This window comes from Astatotilapia calliptera, chromosome 17 (genome assembly GCF_900246225.1).
Source record: "Astatotilapia calliptera chromosome 17, fAstCal1.2, whole genome shotgun sequence".
NCBI lineage: Eukaryota > Metazoa > Chordata > Actinopteri > Cichliformes > Cichlidae > Astatotilapia > Astatotilapia calliptera.
Window position 1 is genome coordinate 22,108,792 of NC_039318.1, and position 16,857 is coordinate 22,125,648.

Consider the following 16,857-nt stretch of genomic DNA (forward strand, 5'->3'; position numbering starts at 1 on the left):
CGCCTCTGTACACCACCACAATGGAATTTAAATGGTCATCAAACGCATCACAGTGAGACTGAAGTGCAAACATTCATCTTTAATTCAAAGGGTTTAACAGAAATATTGCACAGTCCCACATTTTCAAAAACATTTAAAAATATCTAATTTCTTTGCCCTGAGAAAGTCTTGGGTTGCTTTTGTAGTATGCTTTTGGTCTTTAATCATTTTCACTGTGAGGCACTGTCTAATCAGTTTAGCCCTGTACACTCGTATCAACAAACACACCATCAAAACATGACGGATAATAATAATGAAGAAATTCGCACAGATTTTTAAAAAGTGTATTTTTTCTAACAGCCAAATGGAGGTGACTCCTCTGGCTGCAGAGACACTTCCTGCGATCAGCTGTCCTCACTCTGTGACATCAGTAACACTTCCTTGCTCATAGGGGGTTGCCTGATTGCTGGAGTTTTAACTGCATTATTTTAAGCTCTCTACCGTACAATATAAAGCACTTTGAGGTGACTGCTGTGGTGATATAAATAACAGTGAACCAAAGAACACCAAGCTGGCTACATCCATCTTTATCATTTATAATACCCATGTACCAAGCTCACAATAAAAGTATGGCCTTAAGTCAGGAATACAATAAAAACAAGCTTTTAACCTTCACTCCCAATTACAAAGGTATACATGCAAATTACGTGTTAAAGGTGTTTGACCTCAGCCTACTTTAAAAATAACAGGTGTCTGTTAAGGAGGCAGAGTGGGTGGATGATGATGTCATATAATTAATGCTTGTATGTGAACCCCAAACATCCACACAGAAATCCCCAAAGCCAAAGAGAACTTTAATAAAGGTTTGACATCATAACATCAATATAAATACGTGACTCTTAACAGAAAATACCAAATTAAATTACAAAATATACAAAAAACCCCCAAACATTAAAAGCTTGTTTTCCTCTCTCTGTAACTGCTGTTGAGCATCCATGGTGATAAAGCAGGAGCTTCCTGTGTATTCCAGGGTGGAAGAGTTAAAGCCATTGTCCATGCTGTCCTCAAACTGGGGTGTGTAGAGGTGCCCCCACAATGAAGGAGGTTATAAGAGACACGTAGGGAGGTGGACAGCGAGACCATTGCTAACAGACTGTTCCTCTGTTGTGTCAGCCCAGCCTCGCTCTTCCTCTGCTGGCATCAGTTTAACCCAGGACCCATCGATCAGACTGTGAGGATTTCAACTGCACAGACTCGCTGCTCTCTCCATCCTCCTGCTGAGACGCACATATTAGAAATGTTACGTGTAAAATCAAAGAGACATGGTAAGTCTTTACACGTGAAGTAAAATTTACTTTATGCACACCTTGTTGGCAATGGCGCGCAGTTTCCCCAGCAGCGAGGGTTTCTGGGCGTAGACCACGTCGTCATCGGGCTCCTCTCCTTCAGCCAGGCCACAGCTGTCTGCAGCTGGCAGCTCACACTCTTTGTTGGCAGACATTACCAGACGAGAGTACTTGTACTCCAGCCTGGCCACAAACCACAGGGTGTGAATCACAATCAGGCAGTGTATCATTTAACATCAGACAGCATCCGGTACGAGTGTATTTTTAAACAGAAATTCGTTCCATGACTTATCTATTTGACTCAGCTTTCTGAAGAAAATCACGCCTCTTATGTACTCAGTCACCCCCTTCATGCCCGGTTACTCATCTCTCACAGAGCTGCTTTTCTTTTCTTTTTTTAAACTGATGTCAAATGATAATCATTTTCAAAGCCTAATATTAAGACAATTTCCTTTGTGGGATATTGTTGACACTTTTCCATATTTTTTCACTATATTCTCACTTAACTGAAAATATCTTCGTTCTTCTTTCTTTTGTTAACTGTAATTTTTATTTATGTGATTTTCCTTTTTCCTAACACTTTATAATAAAGCCCTAAAAGTGCAATTAATCTAGAATTAAAAGTAATTTCCGTACATTCAATCTGAAATTGCAATGTAATTATATAGTCATAGAAATACTTAGCATTGGATACACTAGAATAAGGGAGTAATGCACAAATTATACTGTTAGTGATTTTAAGTAGCACATAATTTGGGCCTATGCCCTGCAGCGTTTGCTGGTGTTTATTTTTTCTTCTAAGCAGGAAGGGGAGACCAGCCCTTATTACATATTTATATGTAATATAAGAGGACAATTCAATAGTGGAACTTCAATGATATACACTAATATAATGCATAAACAGTGTAAGATAGGGAAATTTGATTTGTTTTTCCACTAAAATATATTGGAATTATGCACTACTTAACATTACTTAAACATTAGTTAAAGTTACTTAAACGTTACTTAAAATTAGTTACACATTACTAAAAAGTATTTCCAGTGTAAATTTTAAACTTTACTGTGAAAGCTCTAGCTACAAATGAATTCATGATGTAAGGTAAAATACACGAGGATCGCACCCTTGATTGGAGGCTGTGCTATAACTATAAATATTTGTCTTATGTCTAGAATAAAATTTCATTCAATTTCTTTATAAAAAAAATCAATCACTGTTAAATCTACAGTCTTTCCCTCCACTAAATATTCTCACTTTTTCTTTGGTTTATCTACTTACAGTGACCTTAATCACATGATACACAAACATTCAGTGTGCTGTATTTGCACAGACAGATAGATACAAGAGGTCACAATTACGGTGATAATAAAGACAGATTATTTCTTTTCATACACAAGCATGTTCTCAATCCTGCTAGCCTTTAAAATACATTCAAGATGATAGTAATCATAAAGGGTTACAAACAGATTTTTGAGTTCACTCTGCAACATGTTTACGATTCACTGATTTGCAACGCTGGGCATTAAAACTGTCACCGGTGCCTTCAGGGTGAAGAATTTGCTGTCACAGACAAACATCTCTGACCACTAATAACAATTCGCTGTGATCTTAATGAGCACATTGGCCTGCTGTTAGGGTGCCTCTTATTACCTCTTGTTTTTCTTCCAGAAATAGCAGGTGAGGGAGATGAGCAGCACGGCCACAAAGGCCCCGCCTCCAACGCCGACCTTAAGCCATAGAGCGATGGCCTCACACGGGGAGGAGCTCCGGGGAGGCAGAGACACTCCTTTGGTGCACAATTTGGGCTCGTTCCACACATATAGAGTTTCCTGATGACATGAGGGGATTTACATTACTGATTAATGTGTTTTCTCAGGTTATAAATCAGTTTGTTCCATTAAAACATTATTAAACTGGTTTTGGCTAAACCATAAAAGTTTAAATGTGTTTTGTTTTTATTTTTTCCTGCAAAAAATCATGTTGTGGAAAAGATGAGGCAAATTAAAAATGTACTTTTGGGTCTTAACTTGAAAATGTCTCACAATGTGAAGGTAAAACTTTGCATGGTTTTACCAAAATCACTCACTCACTGTGCGCGAGGCAGTATGAGAGACTCCGGCTTTCTGTGAAGTAAATGAGGTATGGGGAAGGTGTGAGTTACCTGGACGCCTCCCTTGCATGCTCCCTCTATCCGGTGGTAGTCATCCTCAGTGCAACGTGGACAAGCGCTGGCACTCTCCCACAGGAAGTGAAACGTGCATCCATCACATGTTCCTGCTGGACAGGAGCTGTCAAACACACAGATCAGTTATAGAGCTGCTAAGAGTAGTACATTTGTTACCTATTAGTTATTGAATGTTTTTGTTAACAAAGTATAAAAATAAACATCAAATCTATACAGAAACTACACTTTAACTGACGTGCAACTACCTGGGTACGGAGAGCTCTCCTCGCTCAGACTTCTCTGGGTTACAGCGAACGGTGATGACTGAACTCCGACCCAGATCACATGATGCCGTCACCTGCGTTGAACTGAAGGAACACAAACACACATCAGGGACTTGAACACAACAAAAATATTTGACTGTTGCTTCCAGCTTTCTTTTTTCTTTTTACCTGTAGAAGAAATTGATGTCGGGAACATCCTGTGAGTTTTCCGGGAAAAGATCTGGTTCGGCACTGACACCATTGAGAACGGTGTCTACTGTCGCTCCTGAAAAAACAAAGGGGAGAGAGATCAAGGTGGTTTTTACCAGCTGATTATCACAAAACTGCATGACGCTATTCAACCAGCACCAATCTGGGTGATCCAACCCAATTAAAACTGTTCACCCAGGGGTACAGCAGGGGGCGCTCACGAGTCAGTCCCAAATAAATCTGTTTCACAAATTGTTTCCATTAGTTTTTCTTATAGTGAAACGTCAGAATTCTCTTAATCCAACCTGATTGGTCAGTTAAGGCTTTACAAATAGACACCCTCCACTGATGGGACTTGATTCCATATGATAACTAGACTTGAGAAATGTAATTAAACCCTAAGTGAAACTCCCAGGTATGTATATGAAGAAGCTTGGCGGTGGTTGAAAGTGAGTGACTCAGGAAGTTCTGTTTAGGCCCTTACCAATAAAAGTGTCAGCAAGGCTGATGGATTGCGAGGAAATGGCCATTCTGAAGCCCCGCCCATCCGATGGGATGATGGTCGACTGACAGATAAAGCTGTCCACTGAGTTCACGAACTGAGCTGCGTCGCTCTGGTCGTCTTTGTTGGACACGTCTGTGACGTTATCGGTGCAGACAGCAGCTCTCTTTCCCTGCAGCCAGCGCCAAAATGAATCTGTCAGTGTATAATTTCTCTAATGTCAGATTATTTTCACATCTATTTTTCACCGCTTTACATCCTAACGAGATGTGGACACGAACATCTCATCTCACGGTCAAATATACAATATATCCACCATCCATCCATCCATTCGTTTCCGCTTATCCTTTTCAGGGTCACGGGGTGCTGGAGCCTATCCCAGCTGTCATAGGGCGAGAGGCAGCATACACCCAGGACAGGTAGCCAGTCTGGCGCAGGGCTAACACACAGAGACAGACAACCATTCGCACTCACATTCACACCTATGGGCAATTTGGATTAATCAATTAACCTATCCCCACAAACTGCATGTCTTTGGACGGTGGGAGGAAGCCGGAGTACCCGGAGGGAACCCACGCAAACACGGGGAGAACATGCAAACTCCACACAGAAAGACCCCGGCCTGATGGTGGAATTGAACTCAGGAACTTCTTGCTACGCGGCAACAGTGCTAACCACCGTGCTGCCTCAATATATCCACCATTAAAAAGTAATTCTCAGTATGTTTTTTAGATCACAAGAATTTAGGTGACTTCATACAAGATAAGCAAACTCAGTTCTTATATCCCTTACACTTCAAACATTCAATAAAAAACAGGTGAAAGATAAAAAGAACAAAAGAACATTTAAATGATTTTTAAATACGTTTGCTTCACAGGCTGATCTCTGAAGTGTTTTTGAGGCTGATGTAAGCAGAAAGCAGGTCAATTACCCCGTGGCCACACAGGCTAATGTTGAACAGATGAAGGTATTTTGTGCCTTTAGAGGTGAAACTGGGCCCGATGGTCAGTGAGGCCACATCGCTCAGGGCGCTGAGGTCAAAGGTCAGGGTGCGGTTGTTCAGCGTGTGGGTGAAGGAGCAGTCGCTGTAGCACCGGGAGTGTTCCTGAAAGAAAAAGGAAAAACATGATCTCTCTTAACTGGATAAAAGTACTAAAACATGATGATCCAGAATGAGGTATCATGACTGCAGGGCTCTCACCTTGTTACTGATACTTCCTGGTCCACACGCGACACACGCGTCCTGGCCGTAGGTTTGTCGCCCAGCCAGGTGTGTGTTGGGGGGACACTCCTGGCATCGGTTGGTGTCTCTGTCGATGTAAAAACCAGCTGGGCAGGGAACGCAGGACGAGCCGGCACGCTGGGAATTCTGAGGTACCAGAGCGCAGGCACGGCACGCTGATGCCACCCCATCAATCACGTTCGTCAAGTTGATGGAGTAGATCTTCACCGTGTCAGCAATGAAACGACGGACCTATAGACAAAAATATGCCACCGCAATTCCTTGTTGGATATCTTGATATTTGAGACAGCCTCACTCTCGGCAGAGCCTTAATAACGTTGCTTTAACAGCTGACGCCATGAATAAAAATCACACGACTGAAAATCACTCACATCTAGAGCATGGTTAGTCCTCTGGAAGGCCCACGTATACGTGACGGAGGCGTTTCTGGTCATGCTGTGCGAGTACGACTGTTTGCCCTTACTGCCCTCCCAGGACTCCACCACTGTGGTGCTCTTCCTGTTCACGTCCTGCAGGGGGCGTGCCAATAAAACACAAAAACAAAGGATTTGCTAACTGAGCAGTAACACGCAGAACACCATTATAAACCAGACCTCGATGATGAGACGTGACCATTCTGACTCACTCAGTAAAGTTAGCCACCTAATTACCACCTTCTGCTGGAAATGAACACAAAGAGGCACACACCATCATGAAGTAGAGCTCGCAGTCGGCTGAGCAGATGGTCTCGAACACAAAGGTTATCCGGCCAAACTCGCTGCCGGTCATCCCTGAAAGCGAGGCTGGAACCCTGTCACCAAACACAAACACAAACTCGCATTTAGTAACACACAGATCCTGTTTGTCATCATTAGGACAGGCTGGTTTCTTCTCTGTACACAAACACACAGACTTACTTGAAGCCGGGGACATGCAAGCTGAGGATAAGATAGTCATTATCCGAACTTCCTGCTCCGCTGCGAATGTGATCTCCCGCCACCTCCCATCCTATGGAGCAAAAGGCGCGATGCACTCGTATTACACCTCCGTAATTCTCCATGACAGCATATGAGAGGTTGTTTTACAACATTATCCACAATTAGCACAGCAGTAATGGGTAAAAAGTGGTTGCAGGTGATTTCAGCTCGCAATTCAAGCTCAACACAAAGCCCATTTTCCACCCAGACGTGTTCATTCTGACTCATTTGTCACTGTCACCTCTGCATTTGCTCTTAGTGATTAGATACACGGGGAATGGCTAGTGTTGTAGTTTCCTTCACTGTGTTTACATTTTTCATGTAAATTTTACTGTAATTAACCAGAAAATTAATATTTTACATTTTCTGCTTTTTCTTTTCTGTCAAAGTGCTTTGTAAAGTCTGCAGCTGAAGGTGTTACATAAACAAAGTATTGTTATAAATATATCTACTAATGTGTCAGGCATCCGTGTGCTCACCGTTCTTGTCGTCACATTTGGAATTGCCCACGTTGAAACAGGAAGTCTTCATGTTGGAAGGCAGCACGTTCCACCATTTATACTCGTAACCCAACACCGGCTCGGTACCTGCAGGGCACTGTGCACACGCTGGCACACACACACACACGCAAAGATCACATAAAAGCTGTTTAGACACGACAATGACATTTACCTCCTGGGTACAAAATTGTGTTTGTACAATCTTTTCAGCCGGGTCGATCTTAAACAAATTCATCTCATAATGATGGACAGAGGTGATCATTATATAAGCAGATGGAGAGGCTTTGTAAACTGCTGGGAGGACGTCCAGCCTTTGAATGGAGAATAATGAAGGAATTAAATGAACTTTGGTTTTTATTGGAAGAGAGCTCATTTGCAAGTACAGGATCCAGCTTAAGTGTACAAGTTGTATGACTGTTGTAATTGTTTTTATTAGTTATAGTATGTTTGCAGCAGTTTACAGCATGCCACATCTATTTACATGCATTTATTTATTGCTTTGTAAATGTTTGTTATGTACTGCTTTAAACTCATTTTTCATTTTTTACTTGTATTTTATTTTAATTTGAGTACTGCTTCTTTAAATTCTATATGTATTTATACCTTAAATGCTTTTCTAAAGCATTTATAAGTATCGCTAACCAGCTCTTGTATGAACACGAAGCAGTGGAAACGATAAAGATGTTTAGATTGATGAAAACAGATTTAAATTTTATCAACACCAGGGTGAGGCCGGTGAGGATAGGTGTGAGCAGGTTTACTGTAGGTGCCGTCCGAGTGCGTTCCAGGTGGGCAGGGCAGGCAGGTGGAGTCGTTGCTGTTGTAGTAGCCGGGGTTGCAGGGAGGGCAGGGCTCTCTCTGGCCTGTTGCCGGCAGCTCCACGGCTCCTGTGATGTTCTCCACGCAGATTTTTGGCTCCACCCAACGATACAGCACCTGTGTCTGTAACAAAGCAGGTTTAAAGCAGGAAATTCACTCTGCTCAAGCAAAAACAAACACCTTAAAAAAACAAAGGTGAGATTTTTTTACTGCCCTGTAACAAGGTGCACTTCTACAAAAGCCAGTCGGCATGCTGCCTCTCAGGCTGAGTTTTCATGGGTTGTTTATCGCACTGAGAGACTTTACCTGCTTTTGCTACAACACTAAATGAGCCGTCGAACACTTTTAATGATGCATTTTAATCACATCTGTCTTTCTGTGTGAAACGTTCACGGTTTTTCATACGTACAGTGTATAAAATTTGAGTGCTGTACATATCACGTGACAGGCAGTGTCAGAAATATGTGACAAAGTAAATAAAAATAATAATAAATAATAAACGAGATGAGAGAGGAAACAAAAAGTAAGTAAAACATTTAAAAGGTGAAACCATTTTAGATACACGAATACCAGCTGCACAAAAGGATTAAAAGTAAGGAATAAAGAAAGTTACTATTAAAGCAGTTCAATTAAAAACAAATATAAAATAAATACAAAAATGATCAGGCACGGAGGAAGCCAGCTTATAAAAATATTTAATTTAATTTTCTTCATTAATATATTTGGTCATTATATTAAATATGTTCAAAGAACCGAGCCTGGTTCTCCCAAAGGCTTCTTCCTGCTAAAAGGGAGTTTTTCCTTCCAACTGTCACCAAGCATACGATTGTAGGGGTTTCTTTTTTTTTTTCATGTTGTTGGGTCTTTACCTTACAATATAAAATGTCTACTGTTGTTATTTGGTGCTGCATAAATGCAATTTGAATTAAATATTAATAAGTATAAATTAGTACGCTTAAAATAATACCTATCCCTATCCATAACCCTTAGCCTAAACCTAACATAACCTGATTATAACCCCGACACTAAAACCACATTTTGAGTCTCAAAATTGTGGGGATGTGAATTTTGTCCCCATATGGGACTGATGGTCCCCACAAGTATAGTAGCATTCCAATTTTTGGTCCCCACAAAGATATATAAATATGGTACACACACCCACACACACACATATATACACTCGCTCTGGTTTTCCTTGTTGACTTTGCATATGAGTGCGACACAGGGCGTGTTTATATGCATATCTGTCCTTGTGTATTTAAAAAGGTCACTGTGTGTGTGTGTGTGTGTGTGTGTGTGTGTGTGTGAGAGAGAGAGAGAGAGAGAGAGAGAGAGAGAGAGAAATATGAAACATGCAATCGCTGCTGACCTTCCCCTCGCTGTCGCAGGCTGTGTGGATCTGGAAGTAATCCTTCTCCGAGCATGGTGGCCTCTCCTTACATTCAGGCCATCCCTCGTCTGAGAGAGGACGCAAACACAGAGGCAGGATGAGCATCAGCAGAGACCAATGAGGTGCTAAAACTAAATGAATCTATTATTATTATGAGGGAAGGTGTTTCCTTAGCCGTCTCCTCAGAGGAAATATGCAAGCTTATTATTACTGTAAGTTCACCATGTCAAACATGAGAGAGAGCTTACACTGTTTACATTATGACTGAAATAATGTAAACACTGTTTGTTGTGGTGCTGTTGGGCGTCCTGTACGTACGTGAGTAGTGGTGTTCGGGGCAGGGTGTACAGGAGGACGCCCCTTTCACAGAGTAAGTGTTGCTGGGGCAGGGCTGGCAGGATGAGGAGCCGGGGGTCGGGCTGAACCAACCGGGTCGGCACGGGAAACACTCGGATGTGTAGGCGACACCTGGACAAAAGTGTGGAGATGCTTTAAGTATACGCACACCTGCAAAAAGCATCCGACCGTGAGCTGGAGGTCAACTTTTACCTTCTATTTGGATGTTCTTCAGCAGCACAGGCTTGACCATCTTCCCCCCCACCAGTATCCCAGTGGTTCTCCAGTACAGGATGTTGGTACCAGACTTCAGGCTCACCTGAGGCCAAGGTGCACACAGTGAGCCACACATCACATGATACTGCAGCAGCTTGCACACACAGAGGTAGAAACACGTGCTCACCGTGTGTGTGTCCCATTCTCCATTGTTGGTGACTTTTATCCATTTCTGATCGTCAGTCTGAGCCATTTCCTGGCATTGCTCATTCTGGACCTGAGAACAAGTTAACACAGAGGTTATTATCTACACAAACAAGCAAAAATGACTCTTCTTCAACATTACCTGCTATTAAATTCATTACGGATACGGACAAACGCTACACCCAGAGTATAACTTGAATAAACTTGCACAGCCTTGTGTTTGACTTTTTAAAGCACTACATTTCATCTGTATGAAATAGGCTTAAAAACAAGTCAAGCTCATACAAACTCAAAACTCATCAGCTAACAAATATCTGCAGTATGACTGTTTCTCTGTGCAAAGGTAAGCTCAGCCGCCTCCTGACTACCTTCATTATTCTTTAACCAGTAAGAATAATTAAAAATGTCTTCTTTCATAGCAAGCTTTTAAAGGTCTTGCATGTAAGTTTTTTAATAGCATAAATAGAATGAATCATACTTATGTTTACATTTATTTATTTCTACTTTGTGGAGTGTATTCTATTATTGTGTCGTATTATTGTTATAGTTTATTTTTATTGGTGCTCTATTCATTTTGCTACTGTAATTATGAGAAATTCTCATCTTATCTCATATTAAAAATGAGTGATTTGGACCAGATTTTTCACAACACTCTCAAGGATGCAGTTTATGAGCAACACAAGTTACTCCCGTAATAAAACAACTTCAACCAAGCTGGGCAAGAGGCCGAGCACACTACAGACAGGTAGTCGTCTACAACCAATTTACAATCACTAATCATCTAAATTGTCAATAAATCAAGAAATAAAACACTCTTGGCTTTATTCACTATTTTAGTTACAGGTGCTTACATAGAACTCGAAGAAGATGTTGTTGTCGGGGTACTGATAGGTGAAGGAGACAGAGCCCTGTTTTTCCAGATGTACGGCATAAACCAGGGACACCGTGCACTCGTCACGGTTGGACTCCAGATACACGCCCTGCGGCGTCCACGATGAGCTGCAATGAGAGCAAAACACAGCGGCAGCATACTCCATCTTGTTATATATTCAATAATACATGAATACCCATCTCCATGGTAATGGTAATGCTGTGTGCGCCACCTTTTACAGGCCTGAATGTCCTCTCCATTCGGCCCAGTGTCGAGGAAGCTGGCTAAGCTGGTGAAGCCTGCAGGGATGGCATCCCATTGGTCAAAACGAAGGCCGCTGCCCAAAGAATAAGAACCAGCCGCACACGGCGTGCACTGCTGCGTGGACATCTCCAAAAACTTCCCAGCCGGGCATGAGAAGGCTGAGGGAACAGAGAGGCTGTGTTGGCACGTGCACACACACACACACACACACACACACACACACTGTGGTGGTACTCACAGCAGTCAGTGCCTCTGGTCGGAGGAGGAAGGTCTGAGCAGGAGCCTGGAGACCTAGGGATGGCGACCCTCCATCGTGCCCCTGTGCTGTCACACTCTGTGTACTGGTAGTAGTACTCTGACTGCACGATGATCACACACACAAACACACACAGACACGCAGATAGAAAGATCAATAAGGTATCCATTCACGGTTCCCAGAAGATGAGACTGTTTCAAATCTGTGGATTGGTGGATATGTTGAACTGGACCAAAAATGACTGGTGGTTTCAAATTTTTCCCCTTAGCACTGTTTGCCTAATGTTGCGTAATTTGCCCGCACAGGCTACACACACATACAGTACAACATAGCTTCCCCAATAAGAGCTGACCCTGTGTAGCCTGACACTAACAACACTGCTCTGCTGCTGATTCCACATTCAACAAAAGCTGGTCGTACAAAGGAGAGCATGGAGACATTTACAGGGTAAAAAGATGGCTGACCTCAATGTCCACAGCAACCATCCACCGGTCATCTAATGGTCCATTAAGAGCGTGTTAGCGGGTCATCTTATCAAAGGACTGCTGGCTGTGACCTCATGCTCATTGAGGGAACTGAATGTTCATCCACAGGCCCTCTTTTTTACTTTACCTTTTAGTGCCCTTTAAAATAAAGGGCACTAAAAGGTAAAGTAATAACGAAAAAATGTCTTACATACTATTTATAATGTATCTATTTACAACCTCTGGTTGTATAAGAGCACATGGGGAACCTGAATTGATCTGTAGCTCCAAATAAAAACCTTCCTGGTGACTTTTTTGTGTCAGTCACTAGTTTTTTTCAAGTCGCACTGAATAAAATATGAAGTTCATTTAATATATGAAATCAGGTTTATCTTTGGCATGCTCATTTGTGTCTTTTATACCACCTATTAGTATTTCACAGCAGCTACTTTGATGTGAAATAGAAGGTAAACTTGGGTGTTACTAGTCACAGAAATTACACTTGATTAATGGAATTAGTAACATGTGTTTTCACCTGTTTTCCATTTCAGAAACAAGTCAAGTGTCCAGCCAGCTGTCCATGCATCAGCTGATATTGGACTTGTTGAGTGATACTAGCTTATAGTTTTGAATTTCACACATTATGGTGACCAATCCACAAATTAATCAGTGTGAAACCATTAATAGTGGCGGCAGCACAACAAAACCCAAAGAAAAGCATTCTTTGTACTTTTAAAGCAACTTCCTCTGAGTCCAAAGCCTCGCTCTGGCAGATCTCCATCTCCTCCCTCGATCCTGCTGTTCAACTGGACAAACAAATCAGCTGAGCACCGACTGACATCCGAGCAGCAGCTAATTAAACTGAAACAATCGCAGCGATAAACCTGACAGAGTCAATCGGTGCTAGAGCGATGGCTTTCAGATGTCAGATGTGTGTGTGTGGTGCAGATAAGCCCGAGCTCTTTTAAATGACTAATCACCTCGCCGCAGTGACAAACGTGGCCATTCATGCCGCACCCCCTCCGACAAACACGCCAGCAAACATTCAAACTGAGGCTTTGCCGTGCGAGCAGCAGCATCACCTGCGCTCAGATTCACCTTTCTGTGTTTCTGCACACAAAGAGGGCTAATGTGCTGACAGTGGGGGGAAAGGTTACACTGATAAAAAAAACAAACCACAGGCTAATGCCTTTTGCTGGTCTCCTGGGTGATTCACGCCGGTTGTCATGGAGACTGATGGAAGGAAGCGAGCAGGGACGGGATAAAATTCAGTGCCTCTTTACAGCAGAGGTTTGAGGATTTGATAGGACCCTAATCTCTCTAACAATGTATTTTTTTAAGTGCAGAAAAAAACATCTGGAAACTTCTGAAGCTGTATTAAGGTCATCTTTAGAAAACAGCACACAGCTGTTATATGACCGCTTACTGTTTATGCTTTTTCAGTCAGGTTTCCAACCGTTTTCATCTGACTTACCCAGAAAGCCCATTCATGTGATGTAAAGACCCCCTCAGTAACACCACTTCTCATGCTTTATTTTGATGTACATCTACACTCAGTGTTTAAACCACCAGTAATTTTTATTTTTTCCCTGCCTAACATGATGTTTAGTCACCATTTTCAACAGTTTATCCCTTATTTCTGCTATTGTTGGCTAAAATAAGGAATCAACTTGTCAGTGCCCGCTTTTTTAATGGCCCTGACTCCTGAAGTAAAATTCCCCATTCATTTTCTCCATGTCCAGATGATTCCCTGATGGTTTTGGTTGGTGGATCAAAATATGTCATCGTTGACATTTTTTTATACATTCAACTAAAGAAACTGGAACCAATATGTTTATATGACAGACTGTTGATAACAAAGTGCCTAAAGATAACATTTAAACTTAGTTCTTTGTTGTCTGTTATGAATAGACACCCCTACTCAAGGGGTGTTATGCTTCACCCCTTGAGTTTGGTGCCTTTTGTGTGCTTGAATGTTTCATAGGTCAGTGTTAACAGGTTCAACAAACAAAAAAAAGGTCAGGTACAAGGACTGGACTGAAAATGAGTGAAAAAGCAGCCAATGTACAAAGATGAATGTTGAAAAAGCTTAAAAAACAGGAGAACTGTTTCTCAACATTTCTTACACCTTAAAAAATATAAAAAAAAGTCTGGTTCCTTGGAAACGGGGATCAAGACTTTGCTGATGTTTTCCGTCATGTATTAGACTAATGTTCATTTTGTACCATTGTTCAGACGTTTCACACCTCTTTAAATGCTGTATTTCCATGTTTTGTGTGACAGCTATCAAGCTGAATCTCATCTAATCTAATAATGATAACTGCTCCCAGTGGCTTAGCGGCTCCTTGATGCAGGGTGCGGTAGGTTTTATTGATTTTATAAACTGACGGCAGTGAACTGTTATCTAACACAGGCTGGATCCTGTTTTATTACCCAGAATTCAAACTCTGATGAGAAATTAGTTTTTTATTTATTGAGTTATATTAAGTGTGAAACATTTTTATTTACCATTTAGAGACATTTGCTTCTATAATTTTTTTCCAACAGTTAGACGAAACGTTCACTAACACTCTTATATTGTGCATTTCAATAGGAAATTATAGTAAGTGGCCATTAAACTTAATTTGTGACCTCGAAAGTAAAAGCACAGTTGAACTATGCTTGAATTTACATGCACACTGATCCAGTTAATGATCAGTAGTTGTTATTTCCTGTTTTAATCATATATATATATATATATAGCTTTCAGAACATTTAGAGTTTATTTATATTGTCTGACATCATATGGAGTTGTGACTGCCACAGTGTTTGCTGTAACTGATAACTTAGTTATCTAGCTAACAGGATAATGTTAGCTAGGATTAGCTACGTAGACAACTATAAAATAAAAGTCATAAAAATGTTCTTTTTCTATTATTTTCATGCACTTTATTAGCTTTTTTATTTTTATTTTCTTTTGTTTTCTGTTTTAAATACTCAAGTGGTTCATAACTAGCAGCTTTTCTCTGGACCAGGTAAAGGCAGGACATCATAAAATGCAGGAGTGTATTCACAGAGAAGGATATTAAATAAGTAACCCTGATTTAACAAACAAAATAAACTTGTTTTTTTTTAACCCATATGAAATTTTTGTTGTCATATACATGTTATACAGAGTCTAATCTTCAATGATAAGGATACATATTTATCTGTGATAAATTTATGCTAACATTTTGCTGTGATCTGTTCCTGCTAAAAGAAAGTTCTTCCTCCCCCCTTTCACCATGTCCTTACCCACAGGCTCATCATTCTCTCTTTAATATTGCAGGATATTTATCTCACAATACAAGGCACTATAGAGTTCGATCTGTTCAGTATTACAAAAAACTAGCAAATGAGTCCATAAACAATCGCTATAAGTGTTTGCCGAGCGCAGGGATCACACATTTCTTCATAACTGGATTTCGATTTTCAATCACAGCTGTCGCCCCCTAGTGACCATAAGGATAATGCTAGTTTTTTCATTTACAGGGTATCAGACCTGGCATGAAAATCTCCCCATCTAGAGGGCAAAAAGCTTCTTCTTGTATTCCTTCAAGTCATCCTTACAGGGTTGAGAGCGAACCGTGCCAGCAGCCTTTCTCTGTCCTCCTCAGCGAGTAATCCCGGTCGGGCTTGCCGGCATGAGGCTGCTCTGAAGGGGATGAGAGAAGGATTCCAGCAGGGTGTTTATAGTCAACATGAACGGCATTTTAAGCCGATCAGCGACGTGAAGGACGAGGCGCACATACATCCGGACCCGAGCTGAGCCGAGCCAATGTAAAGCAGCAAAACGACTTGCAGCCCTTACATTGTTTTTATTTATTTTTGTATTTTTAATCCTTCTTCATTTTATTTTATTTTATCTTAATCTATTCTGCACATTTACTCTTGCATGCATGGCCATTTGACTTGTTGCCCTGATCATTTATTCTAGGATAAAGAAAAAGCAAAGCGGAGCGGGATCTGTGTTTTAAAAAGCAGCAGATATTATAATTATAATAACGACGACGCTCACCTTATTACACGGCCGCAGGTCTCCGGCGCCTTTAACTGATGATGTATGAGCGGCGATGATGATGATGGTGGTGGTGGTGGTGATGCTGAGTAAAAAGCTGCAGCTTGGGGACCGGGAGGCCCACGCCTGCTTCCTCATCCTCAGTCCGGGTCACAGAGCGCCGGGTGTCCGCTGCCTGGAGCCGCGTACTCAAAGCGGGCCGCACAAGAAGAGTCCCTGTCATTGATGCTCCCGCCTGCCTGTCTCACCCACTCTCCCCTCCTCCACCCACAACAGCGTCAACAGGCTGATAATAAAAATCGTTTCCGGTACAGGTTTTCAAATTAAAGCTCTCTTGTTACGTCCTATGAACCTCAGTTTTTATCACAACACCGTTATCCTGGGTTTATTCTCCAGGGTTTTATAATGTGTGGTTATTATTATTATTATTTTTAAATTAAAAATATATGCAGTGCACTGGTGTCCTTTCTCTCAGTAAAACTGTGTACGATCTTAAAATAAATGTCTCTGAATATTAGTTAGCGAAGAGAGTTAATCATTAATCTGAATAATGAGATCTGCATCTGATGGAAAAAGATTATAATTTAAAATACAATACATGTACAAATAATTTCTAAACATTTATTTAGTTTGTAATTTTCTCTCTGCAGGATTACAATCACTAGTTGTACCTAAAAATAAAACACCTTGTAACATGGGTCCAACATTTTTAAAACTGAATTTCATCCTGTCTGTATTTATTTTTTTATTCTACATAAACTCCGATTTGGCGATGGTGAGATGTCCTAAAATTGATTTATTTTTCTAATGTTTACACATAGACCATATTATAACATAACC

General features: G+C 41.2%; 1 protein-coding gene across 2 annotated transcripts; it reads right to left on the reverse strand.

Annotated features, from left to right (window-relative positions):
- Positions 1-59: 59 nt before the first annotated feature.
- LOC113008956 (UPF0577 protein KIAA1324-like) lies at positions 60-16,291 on the reverse strand. 2 transcript variants are annotated; one of them, XM_026146935.1, is made up of 22 exons: positions 16,018-16,291; positions 11,500-11,620; positions 11,230-11,419; positions 10,978-11,125; positions 10,110-10,199; positions 9,920-10,025; positions 9,689-9,838; positions 9,350-9,438; positions 7,923-8,103; positions 7,141-7,269; positions 6,602-6,692; positions 6,393-6,495; positions 6,077-6,214; positions 5,664-5,936; positions 5,394-5,567; positions 4,445-4,634; positions 3,940-4,036; positions 3,754-3,855; positions 3,485-3,611; positions 2,974-3,152; positions 1,346-1,508; positions 60-1,253 (listed from the first exon to the last, which is right to left on the reverse strand). In XM_026146935.1, the coding sequence occupies exons 1-22, from the start codon at positions 16,153-16,155 to the stop codon at positions 1,185-1,187; spliced, it is 3,048 nt and encodes a 1,015-aa protein (XP_026002720.1). In that variant the 5' UTR covers positions 16,156-16,291; the 3' UTR covers positions 60-1,184. The 2 variants fall into 2 exon arrangements, with proteins under 2 accessions (XP_026002720.1, XP_026002719.1); XM_026146934.1 differs by having other exon boundaries at positions 60-1,256.
- Between the last annotated feature and the right edge of the window lie 566 nt (positions 16,292-16,857).

Bases quoted from the DNA above. Each gene is read 5' to 3' on its own strand.
- LOC113008956 (XM_026146934.1), bottom strand. From the start codon at position 16,155: ATGAGGAAGCAGGCGTGGGCCTCCCGGTCCCCAAGCTGCAGCTTTTTA. The intron at 5,568-5,663 runs GTGAGAGCCCTG...TTTTTCTTTCAG, and splicing joins CAGGAAGTATCAGTAACAAG to GAACACTCCCGGTGCTACAG. The intron at 1,257-1,345 runs GTGTGCATAAAG...TGTGCGTCTCAG, and splicing joins TGCGCGCCATTGCCAACAAG to CAGGAGGATGGAGAGAGCAG.